The sequence below is a fragment of the Gymnoscopelus microlampas genome (genome assembly GCF_963454915.1).
Source record: "Gymnoscopelus microlampas genome assembly, chromosome: 21".
NCBI lineage: Eukaryota > Metazoa > Chordata > Actinopteri > Myctophiformes > Myctophidae > Gymnoscopelus > Gymnoscopelus microlampas.
Genome location: NC_139958.1, coordinates 30,099,908 through 30,120,833, shown reverse-complemented (window position 1 = coordinate 30,120,833; position 20,926 = coordinate 30,099,908). Strand labels below are relative to the sequence as shown.

Sequence of the window (20,926 nt, the reverse complement as noted above, 5' to 3'; positions counted from 1 at the left end):
AGAGGAAGCCACATCATCCTTGATTACAACAGCACTAAACATGGAGTTGAATGCCTTGATAAGGTAAGACGCATTTTTGTTTTACTTTTACTCTTGTAAATCATTGCATTTTTCAGTAAGACAGATGCAATCTGCTTTGGTCCAAGTGGGGTGTTTAATTAATCAGCTGAGTTTGCCTGCATCTCCACTAAAACAGGGGTGCAGTTGCAACCATTATAATAAAACAAAAAACCAAAAGAACAACCGAAGGACACCAGGGTCATTATTGAATAATGTCTAGTCAAGTCATGATTATTTATAAAGTGCTTTAAACGGAACAGATTTGTCACAAAGACAGTTTCTGTGCAAGACAAAAACAAAAGCAAACAAACGAGCAAACACACACACTACAAATCTGATCAACTCGTTGTGTGTGTGTGTGTGTGTGTGTGTGTGTGTGTGTGTGTGTGTGTGTGTGTGTGTGTGTGTGTGTGTGTGTGTGTGTGCACGTGTTGCCTGTGCATACATGTCTGAGTGGATACAAGCACACTTGGTTGCATCAGGGTACAGTGTGAGCTTGTGTGCAGTGTTGCCAGATTCTGTGAGAGAAACAAGCAACCAGGTCTAGGAAAACCAGCCCAAAAGAAGCAACTATGGGCCACATGGGCACTTTAACATATACGTCAGCTATTTGAAAATAGCCGATCTACAAGCTCACAACGCGTCGCATCGCGACGCGTTGTGAGCTTGTAGATCGGCTATTTTCAAATAAAATCTTGCGGGGAAATTACAATAAGCAGATCTGGCAACCCTGCTTGTGTGTCATAATGTCCCCATGGGTGATTGAATGAAGCTCAATAAAGGTCATCTGGTTTGTCCCACTGAAAATATGTCAAGGCCAGCTGCTTGCCGATGGGAGCTCAGTATCCTGGCAGGGAGGAGACCTGCAGTGCGATGGATAAAAACTCCAAAGTGCTGGTAAACCAGTAGTGGCAATGGCAGGGCTGTGAGAGAAGTGGACTGCAGTGGCTGGTGCCTGGCTGGCTCCGTAATGGAGTGATGATGGATTGTCAGCACATCAATCAACAAGTCTTTATCAGGAGAAGCCAGCTGGGAGTTAGCACCTGTGCATGTGTATATGTTTGGGCTCAATCTGGTTAAATAGACAGACAGACAGACAGACAGACAGACAGACAGACACACAGACACACAGACACACAGACAGACACAGAGACACAGACAGACGGATAGATACCGGTAGATGGATAGATGATGATGATAATAACAATAATAATAATAATAATAATAATAATGATAATAGCTTACATTTATATAGCGCCTTTCAAGAGACCCAAGGACGCTTTACATGGCGATAGAAAAACTACATCTTAAATAAAGAACATTTATATTAATGGAAGTTTTATGTACCCATTATTCTGCCTCCTGTTTTTAAGGACACTGCAATAATATCCCAGCAACCCACACCTGCAAGCTCCATCTCTCCTACAAAAATCAACACCCACCCACACAAATACAACGACACATCCCATCTCTGACGACCTGGCCACCTCCTTACTTGGAGCCCACACAGTCGCCGGCATAAGCCAAACACAGCCATCTGGCTCCAGGGCAATCGTATAACATCACTTGTTCCCTTTCTTTTTATTTCCAGGACTCATTTGATGAAATGGAATATGGAAATGGTCTGGTGAATACGCACCTTTTCAATGCTCTCTTCCACAATACATAAAATAAACAGGTGATATACACAGAAGAAGAAAGGGGGGGGAAAAAACACTTAAGGCGTGCACATTTTCTCAAAAGAGCATTTCATGGGAATAATGTAACCTACAATCCTCATAGGAGGGCAAAAAGGCCAGAGGTGAAAACATCCACAAAACATTGTTGACTATAATTGCACAGTGCACACCCCATGTGGAAAAATAATACAAAGCTCAGTGTGATGTTGCAGGCATACTGTGGGGATGACCATTACTGAGGTCTGCCACTGTAGGTGAAATCCTGATAATGATGGACTTGCGGTAAATAATTGTCCAATTTTTAGGTAGTTCGGAGACAAATAATCTCCCATCTGTTCACAAGAAAGAACCCCACCACACGTGTGTGTGTCTTCGGAGGGAAGTTTTCATCTAGGTCCTCATTATAATGTGTCACAGCCTCAAGTCTTTGCCAGTTCGCTGTGTCTTCTCTGTCTCTTTTGTTCATGTGTGGGGTAATGATGTAACGTCTTTAGTCTGGTTGTATCATGAGTCTGCCTGGGGGAGGATGACAATGTTTGCCTTTGGCAGGGAGTGCTTGTAGACAGTGGTGGAAGAAGTTCTCAGATTGCTTTTTTTTCTTAAGTAAAAGTAGCATTACCACAACATACAATTTTACTCTGTTACAAGTAAAAGTCCTCTATTCAAAATTTAACTTGAGTAAAAGTACGAAAGCACTGGTAACAAAATATCTTTGAAATATTGTAAATATTATAAATTAATACAAAAATATTGCCGATCTACAAGCTCACAACACGTTGCGATGCAACACATTGTTGAGCGTGTATGTCGGCTATTTTCAAATATTTTATAGTGGAGTAAAAAGTAGAACATTTGCCTCTGAGACATAGTAGAGTAGAAGTATAAAGTATCAACAATGGAAATACTCCAGTGTAGTAAAAGTACCTCAGAGTTGTACTTGAATACAGTGCAGTACCTTGAGTACAAGTTTTTTCCACCATTGGACACAGAATCTGTATCCACAGATGTTACTCAGGAACACGTCCAGGGCAGGGACAGTGTTTACAATGGTGCTGTGTTAACAGTTTTAAACAAGCAGAAACTGCACTTTTAGCCAAATTCAGACCTCCTTTATTAGTTCAAAGTAAGTAGACATTTCGATCCATATTGGATCTTCATTATGTTAAAGCCAATTAAAGCCTCACACTCACAGCCCCCACCGTGTTGATGTGCTTAAACACTCCACTGAAGTAAGAATTAACATAATAGTGAATTCAATAACAGTAATGATAATTAAAATATAAACCAACCATTAACCACTTAAACCCCAGCTTCCTTATTGTGGGGAAAGCTTTTGCAGAAAATAGCAGATCGACAAGCACACACCGCGTTGCATGCAACGTTGCAACGTTATTTTCAGCAAAAGCTTTCCCCACAATAACAGAAAACTATAGAGCCATGAGGAACTCCAGGGCAACCATACAGGGTTTAAGTGGTAAATTAAACCAATTACAACTTTAGTTCTCTCCTCTCATTTAGTGCTCCAGGCAGGGGTGAGCAGGCATTGTGGGACTTTGAGTTGTCCTACAAGCTAGCCCTCACTCAGATTAGGTTTTAGTGAAGCTCTGACATTCCAAAAGTATTGTGATGTAAAGCTGGCTTTTCTTGAGAACTGAAGGATGAGCTAGGTTGGTGTCAGGAGAGAGGACACAAGAAGGGAACAGGATCGAGAGTGCAATCAATGTTATATTCATCAATAATTGTGTGTATCAATGTAGCAATATTGTGTATCAATTATAACATTTAAACCCTGCTCCACACAATAAATAATAAACTCTGTGGAAAACAAAAACAATAACTCTCTTGTCTATTTAATTTAGTGAGATTAATACCCAGATGGCAATGATGTCGTTTCTGAAAAACAATCAAACAAACAAACAAACAAACAAACAAACAAACAAACAAACAAACAAACAAACAAACAAACATATAAATACATACATAAATAATCTAGTCTTGAGCTTGCTTTTAATGAACTCAGATGACATAAATCATGTCAACAAAAGGACTACCATGTTATCTCTAAACCTGGTTCCATACAAGACAGTTATTTCCACAAAGCTAGAGTCTAATAATGCTCTTCTTGACCCACAGTTCCATCTAGTGTTCAAAATATAATCCTACATCAAGGTTTACAGATTGGATGAGTGGAAATCTTTTATTTATTTATTTAATTGTATTTTACCAAACAGATAGCAATGGTTTCTTTCAAATCTAACGATCTAACGATCCAATCAAATAATAATAATAATAATAATAATAATAATAATAATAATAATAATAATAATAATAATAATAATAATAATAATAATAATAATAGCATGCACGTGGTTGGTTACTGTCATTAAAACAAGTTCATTAGTATGGATCATGTCTGTCACTGGTCACGACCGTCATGGATGAACTTCAACCTGGTGTTTGCACTTCTCCCTATTTAGCCCGTACATATTACATACACGTTTATTTTTCAAATGTAAAGTACTTAACCTATGTCCACGGATATTAAAATTATGGACGGGTCTTCAGAAGTACCTGTATATTCTGTATTGTTCAATAAAAATCATTTTAATCCAATTGGTGGCCATTTTTCATAGTTATAATAACGTATCAGAGTGTAGTACACCTCCCAACCAATAGGGCTACGCAGTTGAAAGCATATGGAGAAAATACGAAAAAGATGTCCACCGATTGGATTTAAATGCTTTTTATCGAACACTACGAAAAATACGGGTACTTCTAAGGACCCGTAAATAATCATAACATCTGTAGCCATAGGGCAAACACTTTATATTTTAAATCAGAACGTTTATGTAGATGTACGGGCCAAAAAAAAGAAAGAAAGTGCAAACACCAGGTTGACATTCATCCATGAGTCATGTTTCAGGGCTAAGTCCCAGTACGCATGCGCCAGTGACAGTCAAAGGGGGGTGGTTAGTTCCAGTAGGCATGTTTTGTTTTCTGGATGGAATGGACGAAATGGAAATGACAAGCCAACGCTAACAGACGCAAAGAAACAACCTCCTCTCAGGTAAAAACAAACACTCACAGAACTCAATATAAAACCAAATATTTACTACTTAGACGACCGTTATTATTATTATTAACCCGTACGCGCCGTGCGTTTCATGTCAGAGCGCGCAGCTGCGACGCATCATCACTGATCTCTCGATCCACTGAGGATGCATCCATCCTCCATCATTCATCACTATCAATATTTATAAACATTACGGTAACACGGACACTGCATAATATCGCACGATTCGGTCGCTCGACAGAAATGACGCATGTTCAACTGGAGAAAAGTGTAGTGCGACCCTTATTTTAAACTCTATAAGTGCGACACACGTACTTTTCACAGTGGAAAATATGTGAAAATGGGTCAGCAGCCCCTGTCGCCTGTTATTTATTTATGTACTGGTATTTTCCATGTTGCAAATGCTGTTTGAACTCAAGTACTCGATTGTCTGTATAGTCTCTAATCTAATGCCCCCATCTTTTTGGGCGAGAACCGTTGGTCCCTGGTGAAGTAGACCTTATCTGGTCGAAACATATGTTGGCATTTTTATAGAATAACATTTATTTTAACTTTACTTCCTCTCCTCCACATTGTTTGAATGTTTGGATCCCTTCTTTAAAATCTACAGTCACTCCCGCTGATCCGTACCATACACCTTTAAGACGTTTGTATCTCCTGTGAGCACCCGCTAGATTTATACCTTGAGAAAAATATGCCATTTTGCTTTCTAATGGGTATAGAAAGTTCTAAATGGCTTTTTTATATATTCAAATCAAAGTCTTTAAGTAGGCTACTGTCAATATAATACCAGTTCTATCATGGCTCTTGAGCACACTTCTAACCATTAATCAATAATCTGACCTTGAGAAACAGGTGAGCTGTGTCAAAATTGCTGAGCTGTTTTTGCTGTTGATAGTGTAACTCACTAGTTCGTCCCAAGACCCCCAAATTGACAAGTATGTGGCTGCGGACCCCCACCTGAAAATATATTGTGCCAGGGACCCCCAGAAGCAAAGATTTGTGTTAAAAATGTGTTGCCTTTAAAAAAAGATTTACATACATTTTCAAGATTTTTCAAAAATAGCAGATCTACAAGCTCGTAGCGCGGCCCGCGCTATGAGCTTGTAGATCTGCTATTTCTGAATAGCCAAAGTATAAAATATGAATAAATGGGTTAAAATAATTGTGACGCTTTATTAAATAATTGTGCTAGGGACCCCTGGGGATTCCCGAGACCCCACTTTGAGAACCAATGGTGTAACCTACTTGTAATTTGGCTATCCAAGTTTGTCTCCATCAAACAACCATCAAACCAATGTTATCTTCCCCTTGATTGAGTGGCTACAACAGATTCTCACCGCAGACATCTAAATATCACACCTTGGGATTTCTATAGAAGGAGGGCACCACTAGGTCAGAAAGCACTTGACATCCATATTTGAGGAGTTGGGGTGAGAATGACTGTTTGCTAATTATTAGTTCAACAAACATACCGGCAACACTCAAAACTTAACAGTATTGAGTAATGGTTAATGTGAATTTCTCAGTCTGCCCTCCAGTATTGGTAATGTATAACTTAAAGGCACTTAAGTAAGTGATGGCTGGTGGCAGTAACATAAATTGTCTCTCTCCACCATGTAAAGCTTTGCGTATCTGCTTGTAGCTTAAAACACAGCAGGTGATATCTTATTTCAAACGGTTAGACACATGTGAGGCAATATAATTACACTGCAAAGCACTGTCACTTCTCAAGTTATTGCAGGAGACGGCATAGCAATGATTGATTTGACTGACACTGTAATTATCTGATCTAATAATCAGATGCGCTTTTCTTTCAGTCTCTGATCTAGGATTTAAATCTGTGTCCTGGTGAACAACAAAAGGAGGCTATGGGGAACACAAGCAGTGAGAGAGCTGCCATGGGTCAAGGGGAGAAGGCACACCGCAGAGACAGCCGAGGAGCCAAGGAGGGAGAGAGGCCGAAGATTTTAATGGACAGTCCTGAAGATGCAGATATCTTTCATGGTGAAGACTTGAAAGTAAGTAGTGGCGTAGAGGAGAATAACACACAACATATGCAGATTATGCACACGTGCATGCACACATGCGTGTACACACACACACACACACACACACACACACACACACACACACACACACACACACACACACACACACACACACACACACACTTGAAGCCCTCTTTCTTGTACATCACCCAGACAATGGACCACTAACTGAGTAAATTATTCAACCACTTGTACTCTTGCGTCCCTATTCTGGAGCGAACATTCGCTGAAAATAGCCATGTGAGCTTGTACTGTATGGTTTAAGTGGTTAAAGGGAAAGACTACTTTGGTAGAGGTTTGGGTTGTGTATTTACCTTACCATGGTGTAACTCCAAAGGTGGGTAAGAAATTGATCATTCAAAATATGCTCCTCATTGACTTACATTGTACGGTTAAACGGCTCTCAAAGTCGCTCTTTTAGCACGGAAACGTATGCATACAAAGGTGATTCAGACAATATAGAACAAAACCCAGTACTTTTTTTTTTTTAATTTTAACTTCCTGTTGATTTTACGATTTTTTTATTAAGAAGAAAACCCGGACTGGATCCACAGATCCGGATATTCAAATAGTAAAATCAGCAGGAAGTTGATATTTCCATAAATAAAAAAAAACAGTACTGGGTTTGGTGATGTTCTATATTGTCTGAATCAACTTTGTTTGTGTTCGTTTACGTGCTAAAAGAGTGACTTTGAGAGCTGTTGTACCGTACAATGTAAGTCAATGAGGAGCATAGTTTGAATTATCAATTTCTAATCAATGAAGCAATTATTTTTGATTTCTTGTCCACCTTTGGAGTTACATCATGGCAAGGTAAATACACAGCCCAAACCTCTAAAGTGGTCTTTCCCTTTAATTACTTCACCTTCAATTTTGATTTGAAGTTGAACGCTTATAATAAGCTATAGATTGCTATAACTTGTTTTATGGTCATAGACTCCTTTAGAGAGTGACGAGTTGCTCGCATGGCAGCAGGATATGGAAGCACGCGGAAAGGACCTAACCTTGGACCGACCGACCGTTTTTCGCTGGATGGGAGATGGCAAGGAGGTGTTCCTGTCAGGATCTTTCAACAACTGGTCCACTAAGATCCCGCTCATCAGAAGGTGGGTGAGCAGTGTGACCACCATGGCTGGTGTTAGTCTCGCCTAGCCAGACGATAGGAGAACGCCCCCTACCAATTAGGCCTGTCATATTTATTATATAATTGCCTGATCACAATGTTATTTGAGATAATCGCAATTATTTTTGCATAATCGGCAGAATCGTTTCCATTCATGTGTATATATTAATGTTCATACATTTTTACAGAGCTTATTTATTGGCTATTTACACTATTTTAATCACATTTTGAAAGTATGAAATGATTAAATGTGGCCTATTCCGGCCATAGTGTAAATTATTTTGATTATTGGTACTGGTCATTGTTAATGATTTATTTTGTATATCATTTATAATTTATTAAGTTATTTAATATATCTGTCCTTTTTGAATTTTTTCTTTACAAAGCCTAATAAAGGCAAACATAAATGTAATTTGTATTTATATGATAAAATGTTCTGTGCCAAAAATACAGTTACATTGTTAATCACAGTTATTTGTAATTGTGTGACAATTAATAGTCAAGTAAAATGTCATGAACGTGACAGCCTAATCTAAATTCAGCGTAAAGCAGGCCACTAACAAACCTACCCCTGCTGCTTTGGAAACAAATCCTGTCTGCGTCCTAATGTGAAGGACCGTTTTAAAGTCTCTCCATTGCTTCGGCTGTCTATTTATTATTTTATTTTTTAACCCTGAATAATTTCCACACAGTTCTAGTCCCTACAGTGAATTTAGATGTCACCAGACATTTCAGTAGATCTCTGATCATCTGGCTACGCGAGACTAGGCTGGCACAGTATGTGTTTTAAGCCAGCAGATCTCAGCTCTGGTCTTATGGACCAAGACGACAAAAGATTTCTACTCTACAAGGCAACATTCAGTTTAGTACTCTGAGCCCTGGTTATGGGGACATGAGCTGAGCGTCACTGCTTTAAGGGATACATCATTTGTAGACATAGATAACATAAAGTTAATAGTGTTAAATGAACACATTTTGTCATTGTGCAGGCTGCACAAAATGTCACAGTACCCGTTTAATTTGCCTAGAGTAAAGAGAGTGGGTCTGACACCTGATTTTCCAGCTATATCATTATAGGACGACTGAAAGGATTCATATTTGCAGACATTTACAGCACCTGACACTCTACACTTCTCCCTCTCTACATTACCCAGTACTCCATTATGACAAGCAATCCTATGAACCCTTAGATCCTTGGTAAGCTAGTAACGTGATAGTGCTGGTGTAAGAATGGGGACAAGAGCATTTCGTTATAAATCAAAGAGTAATGGCAGACCGAGAGAGAGACTGATTCCATTCAGCTACTATTATTCAAGACACAAGATCCCTGCAAGCTGTTGCAAAGATTTGTGTTACACTTGTGTAACCACCTGGATCCACACTGTGGTCTCCTGCATTGGAAACCAAACATCTAGCACACGGCCAAAGGGGAATCCTCCCTGGTCAAGGGAGATATTAGGCTTCTGGTCTTCAGACAGGACTACTCTCTCTGTTACACATGCATGGCAGTATCCTAGGCCTTAATGGTTACTCTTCTTTTCTGTCAAAGTCAGAACAACTTTGTGGCTATTGTGGATCTGCCTGAAGGAGAGCATCAATACAAGTTCTATGTTGATGGCCAGTGGACGCATGACCCAGCTGAGGTCAGAAAGCATTCTTAATTATAGCAAAGTATTTTTTTAATTTTTTATATGAACCCACTGAACAACTCGCCCTGGCACAGAGGACCCTAACCCTAACCCAGTTAAATGTAGCGCCCCACATATACTAGCTCTTTTGAAAGGACAGCAGCAGGCTAGTGGACCTATTCAAAGTAGTGATGATATAAGCTGCAATGAAATGCATACTAGTCTTGTAGCTGCACCATTCCAAGTTCATCACAGGGCTTTTTTGGGGGTCAATATTTCAACAGTAATGCATCATATTACAAAAGTAATTGTGGTAAATTGCCCTGCTGTAGTGCCTAGTCAGTTTGTAGTTTTGATTATTTTCTGTGATATGAATGTATTCTATGATTTCACACAGCCAATAATAACCAACCAGCTCGGCACCGTTAACAACATCATCCAGGTGAAGAAAACAGACTTTGAGGTGTTTGATGCTCTAATGGTGGACTCTCAGAAATGCTCTGATATGTCAGGTGAGTGTTTGTGTGTGTATTTCAGCAGTGGTTCTCAAACCTTTTCATGTCAAGGACCACCAAATGTATGTATTTGCCCACAAATCCCCATCTTAAAATATTTTGTGCCAGGGACCCCCATTCAAGATAAAATGTTTAAAGAAATTTACAAATCTGTCACATTCTTTCATGATTTTTTGAAAATAGCTGTGAATAGTTGTGAATTATAAGCCAATTGTCAATTCAAATAATTTACATAATAAGTAGAAGGCTATGCGTACTTTGTGCAAACCGAGGTCTTGAAAAGTTCCATAAAATGAATGAATAAAGCACTGCAATATGTTTGAAATCTAGCCTTGAGAAGTGTGACCGTAACAAACCACGGCAAAATCAAACATTAACTCAAATGTTAATTTTTAATTACTACTCACTGGATCCACATTTTCTTGTCTCTTTTCACTTGTTACACATTAACACATGCACTACTCCATCCCACCTCTACCGGAGGCAGACCTCTCTAGTTCACCTCCTGGGCCATACCATCAGGACGCCTATATCCCTAAGCAGGAGGAAAAGTTCAAGTCTCCGCCCATCCTACCACCTCACCTGCTACAGGTGATCCTCAACAAAGACACTGGGATTTCTGTAAGTACCGGACCTCCTCCGACCACCAACCCCACCACACACACATTTTAACCACTTGAACCCCAGCGTCCATATTCTAGAGGGAACATTAGCCAAAAACAGCAGATCTAACAGATCGGCTATTTGTGTACTTTTATGTATTTCTTAGTTGTGCATTTTCTATAAATAATGCAAATACACATTTTATGTTGAGTTGACATTGTTGTGTGTCTATAGGTCATGGTGTCACATAACCATGTTCATGTCTGGAATTGTCTGGTTAGGGTGATTAGTGACACACCGGTCAATCATTGGAGAGACACTCCTACAGGAGTGTCTGATGGTCTCACACCTGTGAACACAGAAGGGATTGTGTGAGGGTTTATAATTTTTTTTTTTTTAAATCTTTGCCTCCTATTAACTTAAATTCAACTTCAAGTTTAATGTCACATCACAAGTTTACGTGTTAAAAGATGGGGACAGTGGGTTACTTAAATGTTTTCCATTTCATGGTTCATCAAATATTTTCTTCTTTTGGATTCTTCATTCACAATGACGGCATGTCACAAAACCAAATCTTGAATTCAAGGTGAGTAATTCCTTAAATGAGAACAATAAATAAAATATTCTTATTTTCTGATCCAGTGTGATCCTGCGTTACTTCCGGAGCCCAACCATGTAATGCTCAACCACCTCTATGCTCTCTCCATAAAGGTAAGGTCACAAAGACGTTCAATTACAAGTAAAATATAGAAAAATATTCTAAGATCTACAGAAAAACAGAATAGAGCAGCTAATTGGGGGATGATGTGATCCTGTCTCATTATTTTGATGAAAAGTCTTGTTGCTCCGTACAACTGTATAAGGGTTAAGGAATAAAAGCTTGTATAACTTTCTCAAGGACTATGAAAGATAAAACAACCTTGCGTTTGGATGGGGGACAAATAGAACTGTGTCCGACTTGTTTACACGGGAAACAGGCCAGGGACAGCCAGCCCTTAATAATAGAGAGGCATTCTTTTAACTCAATGGGGAATGGTCACGCCATTTTTAATAGTCTAAAGTAATGCCTGACCTTTGAGAAAATCATGGTGAACAAAATGCTACGCCTTTTCTGTGAAAACAACAGACCACTTGTACGATGTTGAAAGTAGCTTGATTTGTACTTCATTGTATGACACTGGCGTACAACAGAGTTTAAATGAAGGCCTAATCTTGCTACCATAATTGGCGGCCACACTCATGGAGTGTACACGAGTGTATGTGCTCAATGGCCAAGCAGACACATGGCCCAACTAACTCCACATTTTCCCCCAAAATTCCTCAATATTCTGCCTGTAAAACCAGCTGCTTCGCATCCCATCACTGTACTTGCAGGATGTACAATTAATAGCAAACGCATTATGCTCCAATACTTATGCAAATCACTTCGCCGATTCCAAATTCACGTCCGGGTGTTTCTTTTCACCAGCCAATCACCTTTCACGTTGCCACGTCCGTTGCCACGTCGCGCTGACGTACGCTAAACAAGCGCTGCCGTGCACACAATGCAAACGAGCCCAAAGGCGCGCAAAAATAAGCCGACCATTGCTTAGACACAAAGTCAGACCTGGCAACGCAGCCTACGCCAATCATGTGTGAGAGATCTACAAGCTATGGGGCAGAGACGCCACCGTATCTTAGCAACAACTACAGCGCTCACTCTCATTGGTCGTGTCACGCTAAGAGCAGTCTCCAGACAATGGCATCGCAGACAGCTTGCTGTTACTGCTGTAGCCATCACAGGCAGTTGCAGCACGACGGACAGGGCGCTGTGATAGCTGCCATGTCGCTAACGCTAACGTGGTTGTCATGCCTGCAGCGGCTGTGCAATCACTTTGTCAACAATGCACGTTCGTGTGGTGAATGTCAATATTGCTGCTCAGTTCGTCCATTGTAGATGGTGTATGTTTGTGTGTGTCTTCTGGAGAACTATGTAGCTCCACAGCAACTACAGTAACTAACGTAATGGCAGGACCGCCCCGTGCAACGCATGTTAGGCTGCATTATGGTCATGTAGTCATTTCAGATAATTTCGCTCCGATTAGAGCAGTGCTTATCAACCCTTTCACGCCGCCCCCCCCCCCCCCCCCCCCCCCAAATACACGTACTTGATCTGGGACCCCCCCATTCTGTTTGACTCCGTTCCACAAGTAAATATTGTGAAAATAGCCTATCTACAAGCTCGAAACGCCTCACGTTGAGAGGCTTTGTAAGCTTGTAGATCGGCTATTTTCTACATGATTGCCTCTTTCTTACATTCTTTGCCAATGTGGCCCATGTTTTCATAGTATAGTTTGTTGACTACTTCTGTTGCAGAAATGGCCATTTCCTTTACTTTCGTTTTTTTATTGTCTCCGCCAGGCCGAAAGGCATGGCGCAAGACTATGTTTCACCCCCTGTCCGTCCGTCTGTGATAGCTAATCTCTCACATCGTTGACTTGATCGCAGCTAAATAACAGCCCGATGTGGAGAGTCAGTGAGAGCTGGATAAACGAGGTAAAATGTGTCAAAAGGAGTCTGTAAGGCTGTCGATAAATGAACACATAACGTCGGTGGGAGAGGAGATATTGTGTCTTTTGGACAAACAGCAGCGTGGTGCTGATGTTTGTTGTGTGAAGCAGCTTAATGTCAGAGTGTTTGTGTTGGAGCGCCTCAGTGCGGCTGCAGAGTTCATGTGCAACCTCTTCCAGAGAGACACAGAGACACTAGAAACTCTGCTGGGGAAAAAAAACACTGCTGGGCATTGACTTTCATATGGACATTGATCTACACACTGCAGGTATATCTGCTACACACACAACATCAAACTACACACTGCAGGTATGATGCAGCGTTTGCATTACAGCCAGCATGCCAGCGTAGTTCCCATATGGTTTCAAGGTGGGCTAAACCATATGGACCCCATGTCAGCAATGTCAGCGGCATCCACTTCAGTCCCAACTGCGATGCCCATGCAGGCTATAAGTAGCTTCTACCTGGCCCTTAGGTGGGCCCCAACTAGCCATGTTTATGTGGGACCAAGGCGGGTCCTAACTGGGTTTGCCCATGCAGGCTTTAACTGGGTTCTACCTGGGCCCTAGGTGTACCCTAACCAACCACAGTGCAGTGCCCATCGCTCCAATTGTTGTGACGTCAGGGCTCTCAATACTGCACATTGGTGGAGGAGGAGGGGCCGCAGGGCGACCGCACACATCGCTGAACCAATGGTAGCCCACGGATGTTTCCTCTGGGGATTTACAATCTGCCCCTCTATGCCACATATCATCCGCACTACAGGGTCTTCACTGACCGAGCCACGGCCCCACTGACCCTCATGACGCTACGCCACTTATATGAGTTGCCAAGTGGCCGCGGGCGCAACGTGGGCGTGGCCGCGGGCTAGACGCGAGCCCCCGCGTAGCGGGGGCGAGCTTCTAGTACTAATAATAATAGGCCTACGCTATTTTTGAGGATTTATGACTATAATGAAATGGCCAAAATAAGGATGCCATTTTTGTCCTTGACCCTGCTGTATCATTCTTTGTCTCCAGCTGGAATTTATGAATGCTGTTGCAGTGAACAGCCTCCCAACACAGTGGTGCAAGCGGTCCATTTCTATAGCTTTTTTCACTCATAAGATTTTACAGATTGCAATTTGTCAGGCATGAAGTAATACTTAACGCTATTAAAGAATTGAGTGTGACTGTTCCCCATACTCCTAGTTTATATGCCTAATAAACTCCGCCTTAGTATTCTCCTGATTTAATAGGCCCATACAGTACATTGTTGTATCATTTGGGCAAGAGTGAAAATTAATATCATGGTCACAAATGATGTCACTAAGTAGCACTTAGTAGGAGGAGAATATGGAGTCTAAAAAGTCACATCTTCAGATTCTACCTCACCCCCTAGCACTCCTCATTCCTTGTATCACTACTTGTTGCCTATTTCTTTAGATGCTATCCACATGTATTTTGTGTCTATCTGGTATCCTAGTTAGTTTGTAACACTTTGATTTGAGTGTGATTTATTTGCACAATATTCACATGACCATTTTGTCGCTATTGCTGGTTGACCTTCATGCAATTTACTCCAGTCTTACACTTACTCCAGTCACTCTGAATAAGAGTGTACCTGCTAAATGCCTAAATTGTAAAAATAGAGGGCTCAAAATGGCCATGAGAATTAAGAGGAGTTCTATTGGAAGAGGTGGAACCAAACGCAACAGATAACATTCCATTATCAAGGTAAGATTTAGTGCAGTGTCTTGATAGTCCCACCTAAATTTCCAAGTGATGTACTATAGTGAAGAAGAATGTAGCCAGCTTTGTCAAATGCTGTGCAAAAGAAAACAGCCGTTATTGTCGGCATCAAGAAGTACAGGTCAGTAGGCCAGGTGTAACCTCTGACTCGGAGCTATGGAATGTTCCAAAGTCATATTGTAGTGTGTATATATTAACTGAGTGGTTTCCCAGGACCACTACCTTTTTATATTTATATGGGTTGTACTTTTCTAACATTTGTTTTTTTCTTCTTTATACTTGTTTGATACTTTCCTGCAAAAAAATAATACAGTAACACTCCAAAAGGCTGTTAGGGGAGTTGTACTGCAGCTAACACTTTGATAAAAAGGAGAACATTCTCAATGCTTCTAATGCTCCCAAATGTATTGCATTAGGTTACGCTACTCATCATTTAAATTGTATTAGTCTTCATAAGTTGGAAAAACTCATTCTAACAGTGAAGGAGAGTTGGCAGGTTTCCATATGTGGATTTCCAATAGTTCTGCTGTAATCGCAAGGCACTTGTCACAGTGTGGGGGAAACTCTGTTACTTCAGTTGGCCCAAAACAGGCTGTTAGTTAGGATTGCCAATGTTCCTTGTTGAAACCACTGCGTCTTGCAAACTAATGATTCTGCTTGCAGGAGCTGCTTTCTATCTTAGGAATGTTAGCAATGCTAAGAAGCCGTTACTAGGATGGCTGAAGGATGAATACTGAATGTTTTCCATGACAAATGCCTGGTGAAGAGAAATTAAAGATTACGACAGACTGGGAGGAACACTAGTCGGTCTTCTTTTTATCGTCCGATGAATATGGATGATCAGGAGGGGCGAGAGGACAAAAGACAGGGGATTTGACATGTTGCCCAGGAGAGTGTTTTATCCAGAGTCAGGGGTCTTACTCACTGTATTATTTCTTGTCTTGGGGGTTGTGAATTAGTATCATTTGGTTAATTTGACCTCCATTGTCTTTATTCTTCTCCAGGATGGTGTGATGGTTCTCAGTGCAACACACCGCTACAAGAAGAAGTATGTCACCACCTTACTATACAAGCCCATCTGACGGCAGACCCAAATGTCCTGTCAGTCCCATCCCACTGTGTCCACGGTACACTTGAGTTTACAGAATATTAGGTACACCTGCTTTTTTTTCCATGAACAAGGCTGACGAGGTGAGTCCTGGGGAAGGGTGTGATCCGTTACATTGATTATTACGTCCACAATCAGTCTTGAAGGGGAAATGTCCAGTAGATCAGTGGTTTTCAACCAGTGGTCCGGGGACCACCAGTGGTCCTTGAGGGGGTTCCAGGTGGTCCCCAGCTAAATGATGGCGTTGGTAAGCAAATGGACCCGTATAGATCTTTAACTATTGAGATTGTAAAATGCAACCAAATGGACCCTTATGGGTTTTTTCCCTTAGTTTTGGGGTCTGACAGGCTAAATCTCATCAAATTGTGGTCCGTGGCTCAAATGCCGAATAAATAATGGTCATTGATGTGAAAAAGGTTGAAAACCCCTGCAGTAGATGAAGATGGCTAACGCGCATCAGAAAATAAAAATCCTTCATAAGGGGCCGTGTCCACAGAAAGTGTTTTATGAGCGGAGGGGAACGTTGGATATCATATCTCAAATCAGGCCTTGGCCTCTGGGGTAGGGTAAAAGAGCTGATATATGTTGTACACTCAGTGTATAGACTACACACCGTATAATAGTCCACGTGCACATCTTTTTAGATTATTATTGCTACTCTAGTCACTGTAGTCCTCACGCTGTCAGTAGTTTTCAAGATCTTAGCCTAAATAGACATAGAGATGCTGTAATGATGAGGTACTGTAGTAGCTGTAGTAGCCTCTGTGTCTGCATTCATGCCTGCCAAATGCAACTTCACAAATATTATGAGGAGGAGCTTTGACTGTAGTGTGGAATTTTGACTTAAAGACCCACTTTGGTTAATGGTTTTTTGAAGCTTAACCATGAAAACCTTGGTGGTTTCTGGCACTCTGCATATCTCTAAAGCATTAATGTTTTTTTACAACCAAAACCTGGTTTTCTGATGAGCACTCACTGAAAAGTGGTTTGACTCTGGGCACACTGACAGAGGCTGTTTGTGTGGTGTGATCAATCAAAGCCTCATCAAAGACAAGCATAGTAGTAATAGCTCAGATTTATATACAGGGTCCCCACGGTCATGAAATTCCTGGAAATATTTTGAAATAAAAATAAAAAAAATCCAGTACTGGAAAAGGTTTGAAATTGATCAAACATCATCAAAGGTCCTGGAATTTATCAAGGGTCCTGGAAAAATATTTGGCTATGCATTGTTTTTGGCTATTGTTTTTGTTAAAACAAAACATTTTCATAAACATGAATAATATTACACGAAATATGTAACATAAGTAGTTTTTCGCCGAACGGGCTGTGTGACGGCAGCCTAATGTATGTCTCAAACTTTATTTTTTGCTACACTGCCTATCTTTGGGCATTCTACGTAGGAGTAAGAGACACATTATTGCGCCGAATGATTGTTATATAGGCCTGGAAATTGGGCTAAATATTCTGGAAAAGTTTTGGAAAAGTTTTGGAAATTCATTGCTAAAAATGTGTGGGGACCCTGTATATAGCGCTTTTATAAGTACCCAAAGTTGCTTGGCATAATATTATACTGGTATGTGGCTGGCCCACATTGGTCTGTTGTCCAATCAGAGGCTGAGTAATATACATATTTTTATGCTAGTGTTTGATGAGGCGTTGATTGTGACATCACATCTTGCAAACACCCTCTGTTAGTGTGCCCTGCATGAAACCAGTTTTCCATGAGTGCTCATCTCAAAACCAGATTATGCTTTTTTTTCTCAAACATATAATTTCTTTAGACATTCAGAGTGGGATAAACCACCACGGTTTTCATGGTTCAGTTCCAAAAACACATCAACCATGCTAAAACTAAAAAGGTTTACAGTTGTCACAGACTTCTGAGATTATTGCACTCTGAATGGCAATGTGAATTTACTCAATTGAGACGAGGAGGGTACAAACGCATGAATACTTTGAAATGTGATGTCATGATTTAATCATAGACTCAAAGATTGTACAGCGATGAAACAATTGAGAAATGTTTTCTCGCTGTGTTGAATTTTAACCTTTGTTACTTTTCTTTTAACGTTACTTAATGTGTAGACATGCTGCTAACAACGCACAGTAGCAGAGTTTTATTTATCAACTCGATTGTGTAGTGTTATGACATTGTAAGTGTTGTGTCAAAGCAATATGTTAAGTATCGAGGGTAGTGTTGAAGTGAAGATCACTACGAGCAGGGTTCGATTTGTAAATAAATCAATGTTTGTTTAATAACTTAATATACAGTCATAAGAAAAATAGCGAAAATAGCTGATCTACAAGCTCACAATCTTGAGCTTGTAGACATGCTATTTTTGAAGAAATAAATAATAAAATAAATTGAGAAACTTTGAAAAAGAAAATAGAAACCTTTTTCAAACATTTTGAAAATCTGGCCAAAATAGGGACGCCATGGTTAATGTTGTTAACATACATTTTAATACCATCCTTAAATTGTTATATTATCAAACGTAATAAGCATACAAAACATATCAGACATTTCCCAAAAAGAAATTATTTTAATTCAGTCTGACCAGAAGCAGCGATAATCCCCACCGGCCATAACAATGAATCACCAGAGAGGACCGATATCAAAAGTAGATGAGTGGATTTTCCCCATTCCTCCGAGCAAATCGAACCCTGCCTGCGAGACAAGAACTGTTCCAGCTCAGAATATCAGAAACGGGACCAAAAACAACACTTTCTATTTTTTCTTTTACCTGTGACCAAGAAATCAATTGAGTGCAAGTTTTCAAATTGGTTTGTTGTTCTACAATCACATGCATTTTTTTTTAGTTGGGAACGGACCCACGGAGTATCCTTCACAACTAAAGCTATAATCCTTAAGATTTCTGTCCGTCGTTTTGCTCTCACGATGGAGAGAGGTAATTGCAATGATGCCCAAACTACAATAAAGATGGCAGCACATCTAGGGTCCAATCCGGTGTGCCGTCTGCTTCAAATTGTATTAACATTGTCAACCAGTAGGTGTCCTACCCGGTACCAGGTCTAAATGTCTCAGTGCAGGGACACTTAAAACCACTGCAGATGTGCTAGATGTATTGTATTACACACACTCAGCAGTACTGACTGGTTAAAATGATATTGTACTCATAGAAAAGTCCCAAATTGTAGCTTTAAAGTGTAACAGTCAAAGAGTGAAAAGAACATGCTGCTTGTCTTATTGATACAACAAAATCTATTCATTATACGTATATATTCAAAATTGCTGTACTTTATGTTATGTGATTTCCCCTATTTCATACAATCACAAATGTGTGAAAGTAACATTACGGTATGAACAAGCACATAATTCATGATATGCTGCAGCCAGGTTAGTTTAGTATGCATTTGTGAGTTAGGATGTACACAGTACATACACGTACAAAACATTTAATTAATACAAATGATAAGTAACAATTATAAAGTCCACAATGTTTTTTAAAAATACATTTTGATGCTAAATGTAAGTTTTGCAAGCTCTGAGCGAATTAGGACACGGGTGTCTATCAATGGTTTTGTATTGTGGCTTTTGGAAGTTTTGGACCGGTAGAGTGTCTTAAACATGCTGCTTGGTCGCAGCGAATATATTTCAATAGGCAATAGAAATCTGCCTAACTAAAGCACCTGCTAAAACTTCCTCATACAGGGGGAAGTCGCCTTCTCTGATCTTAGATCTTATGAATATCTTAAAATAATAGGCCCTCATTGGCGAGGAAAGTAGTTTGGCGTTTTCTAGACTAACACTGGAACCAGCTCTGAAAGGAAGTGACAGACTGGCACTGTTACTGGGAATTATTGTGTGGATAATCTGTACAATTGGACACGTATGTGTTAAAGGAATTGAAAAATCATGGATGTTTGTCAGTGATCCTCAAATCATGCTTTTGTGTACACTTGTGTAATTTTGTGGGAGATTTCTATTAAAGATTCATTTATGAATATATTTTCTAGTTTGACTTGTATTTATAACAATTACCTTCTGTTGCAATGAATTTAAATAATACAGCATGTAGGTGCACTTCTAATATTAATTTTAAACTGAATTTGCTGCACCCATCACATTATTGTTAAATACACTTGTGTATCTACTATGTCATGTTCAAGTTGCACATCTACACTTCTGCCTTTGTGTCTGTGGTGGGCGCAGCGCTGAGTTATGCCCTCATATATTTCCATTCTGGTCAATTGTACAAGTGTCCCAAGCCAGTGTATTTGTGACGGCCCGCTTGTGCCAGTGGTCAGTGTGGGCTCATTACCCATATTCTGACAACTACCTGGCTTTGCCACTGTGTAACAACTCTCAGGTCTCTCGCTGCATCAAAAACAAGATGGGTCCAATAATAGCAGTGTGGCTCTCTCTCATGTTGATCTCTGACATCATATATTGATGAAGACTTTAAGTTTTGCCCAAATATGGACAGATGGGGCGGTGGATGTGAGTTTGTGAATGAATTTGCATGATTCACTTTGTAGCAAGACATTGTTTGTTTTAGCCTCTTATCTCTTACAAAACGTAATGAATACAGGCACCTGCTCTGAGCTTGTATATTTTACCAGCGCCCACTGTGAGCTGGTGTCAGTGCCGGTCAGGCTACTTTTTTTCTTTACCCCGTTTTCTCCCCAATTAAGTCGTTATTATTATGCCAATTGATTCCTCCCTACACACATTTCTGTGTTGTCGCTGCTGTTGTATCCTACTGACTCACCTGCCAGTGCCCCACCGGGAGGATGTAGAGGAGGCTTCGTCCTACTCTCACCCAGCACTCCCCACTGACA

General features: G+C 40.3%; 1 protein-coding gene across 2 annotated transcripts; it reads left to right on the top strand.

The window, feature by feature from the left end:
- The first annotated feature begins 4,729 nt into the window (after window positions 1-4,729).
- On the top strand, window positions 4,730-20,085 carry prkab1a (protein kinase, AMP-activated, beta 1 non-catalytic subunit, a). 2 transcript variants are annotated; one of them, XM_084045998.1, is made up of 8 exons: window positions 4,730-4,806; window positions 6,633-6,833; window positions 7,800-7,969; window positions 9,536-9,629; window positions 10,057-10,126; window positions 10,617-10,750; window positions 11,375-11,443; window positions 16,017-20,085. In XM_084045998.1, the coding sequence occupies exons 2-8, from the start codon at window positions 6,684-6,686 to the stop codon at window positions 16,092-16,094; spliced, it is 765 nt and encodes a 254-aa protein (XP_083902124.1). In that variant the 5' UTR covers window positions 4,730-4,806; window positions 6,633-6,683; the 3' UTR covers window positions 16,095-20,085. The 2 variants fall into 2 exon arrangements, with proteins under 2 accessions (XP_083902124.1, XP_083902123.1); XM_084045997.1 differs by having other exon boundaries at window positions 10,012-10,126.
- The last annotated feature ends 841 nt before the right edge of the window (window positions 20,086-20,926 follow it).

Excerpts from the sequence above, each read along its gene's own strand:
- prkab1a (XM_084045997.1), top strand. The coding sequence starts at position 6,684 with ATGGGGAACACAAGCAGTGAGAGAGCTGCCATGGGTCAAGGGGAGAAG. Across the intron at positions 10,751-11,374 it reads ACAAAGACACTGGGATTTCT|TGTGATCCTGCGTTACTTCC; the intron begins GTAAGTACCGGA and ends TTTCTGATCCAG. Across the intron at positions 11,444-16,016 it reads TCTATGCTCTCTCCATAAAG|GATGGTGTGATGGTTCTCAG; the intron begins GTAAGGTCACAA and ends ATTCTTCTCCAG.